Genomic DNA, 13,612 nt, shown 5'->3' with positions numbered 1-13,612 from the left:
TCACAACTGCTGCTACTAGACTTTTATTTATTATTGCTAAACAGTTTAAACACCTGCTCTCCAATCCCCCCTTTCCCAACACACGTGTAAATATTTAAATATTCTACTATCAATTGTTGAGTGCCTTTCCTATATTTATACTTATGCTAAACATTTTATTATATTCTACCAGAGAGCCATTTCCTGGTTATTCTTATTCTTATCTTTTATTATTTCTTATTGTTGTTACGTTATCGAGAGGGAAACTGCAAGTAAGCATTTCATTGGACTGTATATACCATGTGTATCCTGTACATACCACTATTAAAACTTGAAGCTGAACTCACCAGGATGGGGAAGCCGGTGAGGAAGTCATAAATGAAGACGATGCCGCTGATCAGGTAGGTGATCTGCAGCGAGGTCTTGAGCGATTCCGAGCCGTCGATGGACGAGCGCCGCTTGCCCTGAGCGTCCTCCACCACGATGGTGGGCACGTTGAACTTGTTCTTGTCGGCCTTGTGGCCCGCGTGGATGGCGAAGGTCTGGAAGAGGGCAATGCCGATGCAGATGATGCCCATGGCCACGCTGCCGCCGATCAGCAGCAGGAAGCACACGCCGAAGCCCAGGCCGATCTCCGTGACGATGAAGCGGCAGTCGCGGGCATAGAAGCGGTCGTTGGTGTCGTGCCAGCCCACGGCGGGCAGTGTGGACAGGATGAAGGACACCATCCAGATGCCCATCACCGTGTGCACCGCCTGCTTCTTGGTATTACTCAACCTACATGGGGGAGGAAGAGGGGGATTGTAAATAACATAATCCTATCTTTGATGTCATAGTTATTCCCTTAAACTGTGGTCTGAAACTCCTGGCTCTATAAACCACACTCCACATGGCTTGCAAAGTGATGTCTAATTCCTACTCAATTCCTATTATTAGACTCAACTTGGGGGAGGAAGAGGAGGGGAGATGTTTGAAGATCTACTCCACATCATCAGAGGACACGATAATAAAACTGCCACAAATCTAAACTTCTACATGAGCTTCATGATATTATAAGGATCGGTCTGAGAGAATTTGATTACGATCAAATCAATATTACACGAATAGACTTACTTAATGTACATCATTTCAATATATTCTATGAATAACACCATTCAATTGGATAGAGAGTAGGAGTGGAAATCAATGGAAATGGTTGGTTTATGACCCAGATCATTGCCATGCCCTTTGGTATATTTGTCTCCTTGGTCTATTTAAATGGTTCTCCCTCACCTCTAAGTAATTGTTTTAGCCCCAGCAATTTGCTCAGAGTGTTAGTGTCCTGTGGTAGTATGCATTTGCTATGTGCACGGCACACATCAACAAAAAATACTGCAGGAGGCTGGGGCGTTTTTCCTTTTAACACATCTACGAGAGGCGACACAGGCTTTACCTGAACTAAGACACACACACGGTTGCAGCACATTCACAAAGTTCAACTGCACAAAGACCGAGTCTGGAATTCAAATCGAACCTGCCGGAGCAATGTTGGTGCAGTGTCATGATTTAAAAACTGCTGCACTTCTTAGGGCTCTATTCGATCCCCATCTCAGAAGTTCATATTTACAGAATGATTGAAATTTAAAGACCACATTCACGGTAAATGCTGCATATCTCGGCTCAATGGGAAATTACCTTTACATCTCTATGGCAGAATCAGTAACGCTCCAGTTTAACAGATTGGACTAAGCCCTGACACTGAAAAGCAAGTCTCAGGAAGCATTAGTGGTTTTAATATACCCAAAATAAGTCAGTGATTTTATTTTACCATGATTCAAGCCACTGTCTAAATACACCAATGCGAGTTTGATTAAACAGAGCCCTGAAATTCATTGACTAAACTAGAAAGAATTGAAGACATCATGAGACAGTTTATGTTGCAAAGGCCTCTATTGGTTGCCTTACTTATGGATACCCGATTGTCAATTGTATGATTTTTTGTGGGTTGTTTTTAGAAAGTGGCTACAGTATAAAGGGACTCAAGAGTATCCAGGCAGATTTTCAGAGTTTACTCCGGCTGAGGATGCCCCTCCTCCAACCCCCATAGCCTACCACAACTGTCCGAGAGGAGTTCTGGAGGTAAACCCAAGCTTTCTCTCAGGGGAGAGATCAAAGCCAGCCTCGTCCATCCCCCTCTTCTCTCATCTCCTCTTACCCTCATTCACATCCTTTGATTAATCTCCCTCGCTTCACAGAGACATTGTACGTGTGTCTTTGCACAGAGAATGACACCAACCTCACCAAATGAAGTAAAGTATACAGTATTACGACATATATAAATGGTAGATTTTGATTTGAATTGGTCTGCCATGTTTGCATTAAAGAAGTGGGTCTCTTAGCTGCTGCGAGTCACAGATCGCTAGCCTTTCCTCAAAGTGCCTGAGGTGGGAGCAAAGAGAGGGATTTACGTCATCAAGCTGCTTGAATCTATTACTATAAAACGAGAGGGAGGAAGAGGAGAGGGAGAGAAAAAAACTCCTGAGAGATAGTGAGCACTGGCTGATGAGAACAGATGCTGAAGCGTTTGTTTCCAGTGCAATGGCAAAATTCATTATTCAGGCCTTCAGTATGCTCACGTCAGGTAAAGCACGCGGCCATGTGCATTCAAAAGGAGAAAAATGGGTCTGTTTCAGGTGAAAGATGAAAGTGTCACACTCTGATCTGTTTCACCCTTCCTCGTTATTGTCTCCACCCGCTCCAGGTGTCGCTTGTTTTCCCAGTGTATTTTTCTCTGTGTTTCCTGTCTCTCTGTGCCAGTGTATTCATCCATGTGTTTCCTGTCTCTCTGTGCCAGTTCGTCTTGTATGTTCCAAGTCTACCATCGTTTTTGCAATTGCCTTTGCAATTCTCTTTTTCATAGTCCTCCTGGTTTTGACCCTTGCCTGTTCTAGATTCTGTGCCTGCCTGCCTGACCCTTCTGCCTGCCTTGACCACGAGCCTGTCTGCCACTCTGTACCTCCTGGACTCTGATCTGGTTTGGACCTTTTTGCCTGTCCACGACCATGCTCTTGCCTACCCCTTTGGATTAATAAACATTGTAAGACTCCAACCGTCTGCCTCCTGTGTCTGCATCTGGGTCTCGCCTTGTGTCATGATAAAAAGAGGTCACATGTGGAATTACATTGTTAAGAGGAGCTGGGAAAATGTGTGAGGGTCTTTATGGGGGCGGGGTGAGAAAAAAGATGACTTTGGGGGACAGAAGATGGAAAATGTTATTGTGAATCAAGCTTCAGGTCTATAACTGACTCTCGCTTGCTCTTTCTCTATCCCCCCTCTCTCTTTTTGAGAGAGCGAGAATCTGTACACAGGTTTCACAACAATTTGGGATGATTTGTTTGGACACAAACCCATAGCTTTAGCTACTCTGAAATTATATTAGGTAAAGATAATTGAGGACAAGCACCGCTTGTTGGGTAAACAAAAATGTTGTTAATTGTATTTTTTGCCAAAAACCTTGTCTCTGCTGAGCTGGAAAATTGGCCTCGTTAACTATGATCTGGACATCTGTAGACAATTTGACAATAGGAGCTAGAATAAAATATCTGTGCACAGGAAGGGCTATTTAGAGAATCCTTATCAATACACACCATTTGATTAATCTCATTGTCATTAACACACAGTATCCATCTCCCTGTTTTTATTGGGCTGATTCTGACATTATAAAATGACATTCAGTTTCAAAGTGGTTGAAATTTTACTCTTAAGCTGGTTTGATACCCACCCCTAAACTCATTTGGTTTGCAGTACGGTTTTTGCACACTAAAATGTGTTTGTTCATGTGCACTTGGCCTGCAATTACATCGCTCTTGAGATGCATTCATCTACAAATAATTGTTATGAACTTTTTGATGATCAACATGGGGACAGATTTGCATAACAATAATAACATTCAGACATTTTGAAATTAAAAGCACAAACTTCACTTTTAATCTGTTATTCAAATAACTGTCAAAACCATACCACAGTTGGGGCCTCCTGAGTGGCACAGCGGTCTAATGCACTGCATCGCAGCGCTAACTGCGTCACTACAGATCCTGGTTCAATCCCAGGCTGTGTCGTAGACAGCCACGACCGGGAGACCCATGAGGTGGTGCATAGTTGTCCGGGTTAGGGGATTGTTTGGCCAACCAGGTTGTCCCATTGCGCTCTAGTGGCTGGCGGGGTGCAATGCACGCTGAAACGGTTTTATGGTGTTTCCCCCGACACATTGGTGTGGCTGGCGGGGCGAAGTGCACGCTGAAACGGTTGTATGGTGTTTCCCCCGACACATTGGTGTGGCTGGCAGGGCGAAGTGCACGCTGAAACGGTTGTATGGTGTTTCCCCCGACACATTGGTGTGGCTGGCGGGGCGAAGTGCACGCTGAAACGGTTGTATGGTGTTTCCCCCGACACATTGGTGTGGCTGGCGGGGCGAAGTGCACGCTGAAACGGTTGTATGGTGTTTCCCCCGACACATTGGTGTGGCTGGCGGGGCGAAGTGCACGCTGAAACGGTTGTATGGTGTTTCCCCCGACACATTGGTGTGGCTGGCTTCCGGGTTAAGTGAGCATTGTGTCAAGAAGCAGTGCGGTTTGGTGTGGTTGTGTTTCAGAGGTCACACGGCTCTCGACCTTCGCCTCTCCCGTACGGGAGTTGCAGCGATGGGACAAGACCGTAATTACCAATTGGGGAGAAGACCTTCTTTTTTTTTTAAACAAACCGCAGTTGACAAACAAGTTACAAATGGTGGCTTTAAAACATTTCTCCTAGTCCTACAATATACTTGTAGGTCTGAGATTTAAAACATTTCTCCTAGTCCTACAATATACTTATAGGTCTGAGATTTAAAACATTTCTCCTAGCCCTACAATATACTTGTAGGTCTGAGATTTAAAACATTTCTCCTAGTCCTACAATATACTTGTAGGTCTGAGATTTAAAACATTTCTCCTAGTCCTACAATATACTTGTAGGTCTGAGATTTAAAACATTTCTCCTAGTCCTACAATATACTTGTAGGTCTGAGATTTGAAACATCTTTATTGAGGGGCACGTAAGGTAGAAATGGCACAGAACAGATCATTCAGATCTTCTGACTTTGACCCTAATTCATGGTTCCTGTGTTGTTCAAGTAGCGCCAACACGGATCACATTACTTCTGATGGTTGTGGAAGCCAGATGGAACTGGATGGAAGTGATGCAGCGGATGCTCTCACAGTCTAGCAAGTCTAGTCCCACACGGCATTACCTGGATTCCACACCAACAGATGTGTCCGGGATAAAGTGAATTCACTGGGAACGCATCACTAACTCTCCTGTTTCTCTAACCCTATGAAACCAAGTCCATCAGACACTCAGTCAGATTCTTGATATTATGATTGGCATGGTTGGAAAGGATGAGTATGACTATGTGTTCTGGGGGAGAGATAATGTAGCCTAGGCTATATTTGGCGAAATTATATGATGTCGCTGTAGCTGAATGCTTTGTCAGAGGGAGGCTGCATTGAATTACTTGAAAGTCTTGAAGAAAAACAACATTTACTGTAGCTGTTAGTAGATTTGCAAATAAACTCACAATGTAGATTACGCTAATTCTAGGCTACTGGAAGGTCATTCATAATTTGTGGTTTATCTAATGCGTGACAAAATGTAACTATGCAATCCCACGAACAGGTGTAACGGTTGTAATTACTAAGTAACAATGTCTACCAATTACACTGCACCTTTTCTATTTTTGCTTTACATTGTTGTCCGATCTCCCAACATTATTTAACTACCATTAAGACAGGTATATGCACCACTTTTAAAAAAAGTGGGACCAAAAGCACAATCAATGGCTGCCCCTGTATATACAGTGAATTTGAAAATATCTTCAGACCCCTTGACTTTTTCCACATTTAGTTTTGTTACAGCTTATTCTAAAATGGATAAATTTCCCCCCCTCTCATCAATCTACACAGAATACCCCGTAATGACAAAGCAAAAACAGGTTTTAAGACATTTTTGTATTATACATTTTAAAAATCACATTTACAGGACATAAGTATTCAGACCCGTTACTCAGTATTTTGTTGAAGCATCTTGGCAGCAGTTACAGCCTCAAGTATTCTTGGGTATGACTCTACAATTTGGGGAGTTTCTTCCATTCTTCTCTGCAGATCCTCTCAAGCTCTGTCAGGTTGGATGGGGAGCGTTGCTGCCCACTATTTTCAGGTCTCTCCAGAGATGTTCGATCGTGTTCAAGTCCGGGCTCTGGCTGGGCCACTCAAGGACATTCAGAGACTTGTCCCTAAGCCACACCTGCGCTGTTTTGGCTGTATGCTTAGGGTAGTTGTCCTGTTGGAAGGTGAACCGTCGACCCAGTCTGATGTCCTGAGAGCTCTGGAGCAGGTTTTCATCAAGGATCTCTCTGTACTTTGCTCCGTTTATCTTTCCCTCGATCCTGACTAGTCTCCCTGTCCCTGCCGCTGAAAAACATCCCCATAGCAAGATGCTGCCACCACCATGTTTCACCGTAGGGATGATGCCAGGTTTCCTCCAGATGTGGCGCTTGGCATTCTGGCAAAATAGTTCAATGTTGTTTCTCAAGGTCTGAGAGTACTTTAGGTGCCTTCTGGCAAACTCCAAGCAGGCTGTCATGTGCCTTTTACTGAGGAGTGGCTTCCGTCTGGCCACTCTACCATAAAGGCCTGATTGGTGGAGTGCTGCAGAGATGATTTTCCTTCATCGCCACAGAGGACCTCTGGAGCTCTGTCAGAGTGACCATCGGGTTCTTGGTCACATCCCTGACCAAGGCCCTTCTCCTTTGATTGCTCAGTTTGGCCGGGCGGCCAGCTCTAGGAAGAGTCTTGGTGGTTTCAAACTTCTTCCATTTAAGAATGTACTCTTGGGGACATTCAATGCTGCAGAACTTTTTGGTACCCTTCCCCAGATCTGCCTAGACACAATCCTGTCTTGGAGCTCTACGGATAATTCCTTCGACCTCATGGCTTGGTTTTTGCTCTGACATGCACTGCCAACTGTGGGACCATATATACATAGGTGTGAGCCTTTCCAAATCAAGTTCAATCAATTGAATTGACCACAGGTGGACTCCAATCAAGTTGTAGAAACATCTCAAGGATGATATGATCAATGGAAACTGGATGCACCTGAGCTCAATTTTGAGTGTCATAGCAAAGGGTCTGAATACTTATATAAATGAGGTATTTCTGTTTTTTTTATATACATTTGGAAAAATGTATAAAAACCTGTTTTCGCTTCATCATTATGGGGTATTGTGTGTAGATTGATGAAGAAAAAATATAATTTTATAAATTTTAGAATAAGGCCGTAACATAACAAAATGTGGAAAAAGTCAAGGGGTTTGAATAACTCCCGAATGCACTGAATGCCTTTCCACTTTTCTTTTGGACGTGCAACTTTTCACAGCATCTGTAGAAACAGGACAAACAAATGTAGTCACTGTTTGTGTGCGTCTGTAAGTTATTGTTCGTATGTATAAGTTTGTATATGGAGTGAGAAAAATATAAAATTAAAAAATATATATATTATTTAAAAAAAGATACATTCGCACAAGAGAGTCCACCCACCCGCAACAACACACAGCAAGAGAGTCCACCCACCCGCAACAACACACAGCAAGAGAGTCCACCCACCCGCAACAACACACAGCAAGAGAGTCCACCCACCCGCAACAACACACAGCAAGAGAGAAGCAATCAAACAAGACGCCAGTTCTTCCCCACACATACCTGTAGTTGACGGGCCAGCGTACCATCCACATGCGGTGGTAGGAGAGTGAGGTGACTGAGAAGCAGGTGACCAGCGTCAGGGTGTAGAAGGTGGACACGAACACCTTGCACAGGCCCTCGTTCCATTGGTAGCTGGAGTGCTGTCGGCGCAGGGTGATGACGCAGTACATGGTGATGGGGATGGCCATGTTAAGGATGTGCGTGCCGGCCAGCGTGCAGATGAGGAACTCCAGCGGCTTCCACTTCTTCTGCTTGGCGCTGACGCTCAGGATGCCCCAGGCGTTGGCCAGGATGGACACGGCTGAGCACACCAGCCAGGCCAGCGCGTTGGTGCTGATCACTTCGCTCACCTCATCCTCATCCATGGCGGAGCGCGGGGACGATGCCATCGGGGGGCGGGGCGGCGGCGAGAGGAGAGGTCACAGCGGAGGAGGAGGAAACGGCGTTGGTAGTGGTGGAGGCGGGCAGGAGGGGGCACAGGGCACAGCAGGGCGACTCGGGCATCCTACCGGGGCGGACAGGCACTTTCCACAGGATAGGTGGTGCAGCAGGGGACAGAGGGCATGGTGGTGGCAGCAGCAGGAGAGAATTAGTAGAAGGGGAGGGTGAAGGAGGGGGAGAGACTGGGGAGGAGTGGCCAAGCCCAGCCAGCGTCACTAACAGGCCTGGAGAGGGTGAAAAGGAAGAGAAAATAGGAGGGGAGGGGAGAAGGATACAAAGAGAGATGATAAAGGAGTAATAGTTTACATTCACATTACTTCAATACAAAACAATTCCAATTCAATTTTAACAAACAACTGATAGGCCACTCATTGTAAAACTCTTATGGTGAACATGGTGCAAGTGAAGGCAGGTTCATTTCATGTGCAACCAAAGAGAATTTGACCACACACTCCAGCAGAGTTTACAATTTCGACCATCTATTAGGTTCATTGGCTGAATCCAAAACTAGACTCTACGGTAAGCTACGGATGCTCTAAGGTAGGCTTCACTATTCACTGCCATGTCCTGCAACTGGCCCCAACTGGGGAATTTCACAATCTGGAAATAATGAAATGGTGCCAGTAACACGAAATCCAATTCTTGCTCCTGATTCAAACTGGCGGTGCTGTAAAGTAATATTGTATAGTTCAATACAGTAGCATACCAAGATGCTACTGTATTGAATACATTTTTATCACATTTATTCCCAATAATATATATGGCCAGTATGGTAATAGGACATATGACAATGTGTCAATCAACTCCCTGTTTTCCATAAAATGTCTGTATGGACAGCATAATGACCCCCAAACAATCTACATGCCACTCTTTTCCCATCAGCCATCTGCAGGTATGTGTACACTGCATTATGCTCTTTGATCAGCATTCAAAGCTATTTTCTCAGTCAAATTGCCCTTGCTAGAGAGAATACACAAAGGAGATCCATTTTCCCCCACACCACAGTGAAGTGTAAAACACTTGGCGCAGCTGGAGTGTTGTCAATTCACTTCTATTTCCTGTCTGTTTTGTTGTCCGGAGAGTGATGTGCTCTGGGCCATACCCCAAGGAGATACACTCAAAATGAGTGAGATGTCATCGCTCAGGCCTCTCGTACAAAGGCTAGCCAACTTATCCGAGTTCCTGCCTCCAACAGCTATTGCATTGTTTTGTGGTGCTAGCTTTCGGTTTGAGCTTTACATTCAGGGTTGCATTGCAAAAAGATACACTACATGACCAAAAGTATGTGGACAACTGCTCGTCGTACATCTCATTCCAAAATCTTTCTCAAACTGTTGCCACAAAGTTGGAAGCACAGAATCGTCTGGAATGTCATTGTATGCTGTAGCGTTAAGATTTCCCTTCACTGGAATTAAGGGGCCTAGCCCGAACCATGAAAAACAGTCCCAGACCATTATGCCTCCTCCACCAAACTTTACAGTTGCCACTATGCATTAGGGCAGGAATCTCTTGGCATCTGCCAAACCCAGATTTGTTCGTTGGACTGCCAGATGGTGAAGCGTAATTCATTGCTCTGGAGAACGAGTTTGAGCTTCACACCACTCCTGACGACGCTTGGCATTGCACATGGTGATCTTAGGCTTGTGTGAGGCTGCTTGGCCATGGAAACCCATTTCATTAAGCTCCCAACGAACACTTCTTGTGCTGACTTTGTTTCTAGAAGCAGTTTGGAACTCGGTAGTGAGTGTAGCAACCAAGGACAGATTATTTTTTAAGTGCTTCAACACTCTGCAGTCTCATTCTGTGAGCTTGTGTCACCTACCACTTTGTGGCTGAGCCGTTGTTGCTCCTAGATGTTTCCATTTCACAATAACGGCACTTACAGTTGACAGGGGCAGCTCTAGCAGGACAAACTGACTTGTTGGAAAGGTGGCATCTTATGATGGTGCCACGTTAAAAATGACTGAGCTCTTCAGTAAGGGCATTCTACTGCCAATGTTTGTCTATGGAGATTGCATGGCTGTGTGCTCGATTTTATACACTTGTCAGCAACGGGTTGGGCTGAAAAAGCCAAATCCACTAATTTGAAGGCGTGTCCACATACTTCTGAATATATAGTGTATGTTATGTTACAGAGTAGTGTTTTTAATAATCTAAATCAATCAATCACTCAATCAACCAACTACATTCTACACTAAGGGAAACTACTGGGTAAAGACATCAGATTAACATCAACTTTTGGTTGATATTTGACTGAATTCCCATTTAGCAAGCACTTATTGGACCACTGTTTGTTATGAGACAGCACACCACTGCAGGTAGGCAAGTCAATGTCAGAACCTTGTCATTATACTGATGACTAGTGATGGCGGGAAAAATCGATACAGTAGAGTATCACAAAATTATTTTTTGAAGATATTATATTTATTCTAAGGATCGATTCTCAAAATAAATAAATAAATATATAAAGTATATTCTTTTTTTCTTCTTCTTGTAGGTAGTTAACGTTAGCTAGCGCTAGTCATTTGTACCTAGTCCAAAACTCTGGTATTTCTCCTTTTATAGCTTGGCCTCAATATTTTTGTGAGCCAATATGTTTTTGGCACTACATGTCTGATCAAACATTTTCTCATGGCTCTCTCTTGTCCCTCTGCAGCAGACATATAGTGAGCAATATGTTAGGAACATAGAATCGCAATACTTATAGAATTGTAAATAAATCGTGGTATATATAGAATCGCCACACATATCGTATCGGCACCTAAGTATTGTGATACTATCGTATATTGAGGTTCTTGGCAATTCCCACCCTACTGATGACAGCCGATATGGTAGTGTGCTGCTAGCACAGCATAAGGTTACTAATTGGGAGAAGTCCCAGGTACAGGAAATAAATGCAGGTTAGTGTTTTTCGTAATTAATCTTGTACTGGACACAGCTCTGCAGAGTAGTCACTTGCTAGCACAGCCACCAAGTCATAAAATCTGATTTGAAACTTAACCCTAACTCTAACCTTAACCACACTGCTAACCCTTGTGCCTAACCTTAACCTTAAATTAACATCAAAAAGATTTTTTTTTGCTTTCATTCATTTTTACAATATAGCCCATTTTGAATTTGCAATTGCCCCATCTAGCGCGAATTGCTCAGTTCTGCCTCCAGGACAAGACTCATCCCAATTAATATTGACCTGCAAAATAAGTGAAAGATTATTGCAATACTGCTCAAGATATTGTTGCTAACCATTTGAAAGATGATGATGAAAAAATTGCACACTATCCCTACAACTCTGGGCATGTCTTTTTGCTGTCAGCGCATACCAAACCCCGACACACCACAGATTCAGCAGCACAGATTCAGCCACAGAGCAGCCTGAATCCCATTATAGGGCCAACCCAGCCGAGCTGTACTGGGCTGGCCTTGTTACACATCCACCATAGTTACTGGAACCTTGCTGGAAATATCAGCCCTATTGTGTGAATCAGGTCATGGAGAAAGCCAGCTAAAAGCTTTTGCAGAGATTCTTGTGGTTTCCTGTAGAGAATGATGATGACCAATAGCATAAGCATAAAGGGGCAAGTGGTGCCACCTAATAAATTGAGTCGACAGACAGGTTGGAGCCATTGGAGTCCTTTTATAAGCAGAAGGCTCAGACACTCATAATGATGTAAACCTAGCCTTATCAAAATGCCCAGGTCAAAGCTGCCTCCCAAACTTACCCATGAGATGCACTTAAAGCATAATTCTAACAAAATCTTGATTTGAAATTATTGTGGGTGCAGCAATTGAGCAATATTACACTGAACAAAAATCTAAACTCAACATGCAAAAATGTCACAGATTTTTACTGAGTTACAGTTCATATAAGGAAATCAGTCAACTGAAATAAATTCATTAGGCCCTAATCTATGGATTTCACATGAATGTGCAGGGGCTCAGCCATGGCTGGGCCTGGGAGGGCATAGGCCGACCCACTTGGGAGCCAGGAATGAATTTTACTTATCTGGTTCATAAATCATTTAAATAGGTTTGCTAAATTAATCTAATCACCCAGCCTCGTGAATTATGCGTGGATGCTTAGGCTAATGTTGTATTCTTACCTTATGAAAGATTCCACCCGCAGACTATTCCAATCTTTCTGTGATATTACTTTTGCTGTAGTCCACAAAAGTCGTGGTCAGTCCTTACATTCCGAATTGAGGAACGACACCGGCGACCGAACATCAATTCAACAGTGTGATTTCGAAAATGAACAGGCAGATTTGAAACAGTATCAGCACAGCTGTACGTGGCCATTATTGTAGTGTGCGCGTCCTTTGTCCTATTTGGAGAAAATAACGTATATGCTTAGTTCCCTGTGGCAGTGGGAGTAAACCGCAATAATAAGAAATAATTTATTGGGACAATATCATTTTCTTGGTTGTCGTCTCCTCTGTGCTTAGCCTATATTTGTAACATCTATACAATACATTATTGATGCGTAATTTCAACTACCCACTTTTTTTCCTCTGATTGAATATTATTATTTGACTCAGAGGAGAAAAGACTCCTAAGATCTATTTTGATCCAGATGTCATTGCAAAAACATTAGAACTATACTGAACAAAAATATAAAAGCAACATGCCATTTCAAAATGTTACTGAGTTACAGTTCATTAAATTAAATCAGTCAATTGAAATAAATAAATTAGGCACTAATCTATGGATTTCACATGACTGGGCAGTGGTGCAGCCATGCGTGGGCCTGGGAGGGCATAGGACCACCCACTTGGGAGACAGGCCAACCCACTGGGGAGCTGGCCCAGACAATCAGAATGTTTTTTTCCTCACAAAAGGAAAGAATTACAGACGCACATGCTCCTCAGATTCATCAGCTGTCCGTATGGCTGGTCTCAGATGATACCGCAGGTGAAGAAGCCGGATGTAGAGGTCCTGGGCTGGCGTGGTTACATGTGGTCTGCGGTTGTGAGGTCGGTTGGACATACTGTGGCATTGTGTTGTGTGACAAAACTGCACATTTTAAAGTGGCAATTTATTGTCCCCAGCACAAGGTGCACCTGCGTAATGATGGTGTTGTTTAATCCGCTTCTTGAAATGACATACCTGTCAGGTGGATGGATTATCTTGGCAAAGGAGAAATGCTCACTAACAGGAATGTAAACAAATTTGTGCACCAAAATGTAGAGAAATAACCTTTTTGTGAGTATTGAACATTTTTGGGATCTTTTATTTCAGCTCATGAAACATGGGACCAACACTTTACATGTTGCGTTTATATTTTTGTTCAGGATAGTTTGTAAGTCATTCATCAAAGTTACACATATTGTTTGTCTACAATCTTTTTAGCCTGGTCTGTTTTTGACAGGCTCTTTCAGAGATGTGGAAGGGAGTGGATAGACACATGGGGTATTGGCTAAGTT

The 13,612-nt window shown here is 43.5% G+C and overlaps 1 protein-coding gene across 1 annotated transcript in view; it reads right to left on the bottom strand.

The window, feature by feature from the left end:
- The window catches only part of gpr153 (G protein-coupled receptor 153), a 41,997-nt gene extending 29,593 nt beyond the window's left edge, over window positions 1-12,404 (bottom strand). Inside the window, exons 1-3 of the mRNA XM_020506178.2 lie at window positions 12,293-12,404; window positions 7,752-8,416; window positions 327-756 (exon numbers count right to left, since the gene is read on the bottom strand). Coding sequence (XP_020361767.1) covers window positions 327-756; window positions 7,752-8,140 — 819 coding nt within the window. The 5' untranslated portion in view covers window positions 8,141-8,416; window positions 12,293-12,404. The remainder of the gene's footprint in view (window positions 1-326; window positions 757-7,751; window positions 8,417-12,292) is intronic.
- Between the last annotated feature and the right edge of the window lie 1,208 nt (window positions 12,405-13,612).

Source organism: Oncorhynchus kisutch, linkage group LG17, assembly GCF_002021735.2.
Source record: "Oncorhynchus kisutch isolate 150728-3 linkage group LG17, Okis_V2, whole genome shotgun sequence".
Lineage (NCBI taxonomy): Eukaryota > Metazoa > Chordata > Actinopteri > Salmoniformes > Salmonidae > Oncorhynchus > Oncorhynchus kisutch.
Note: the sequence above shows the minus strand (reverse complement) of the source record. Positions and strands in the feature narration are given on the sequence as shown.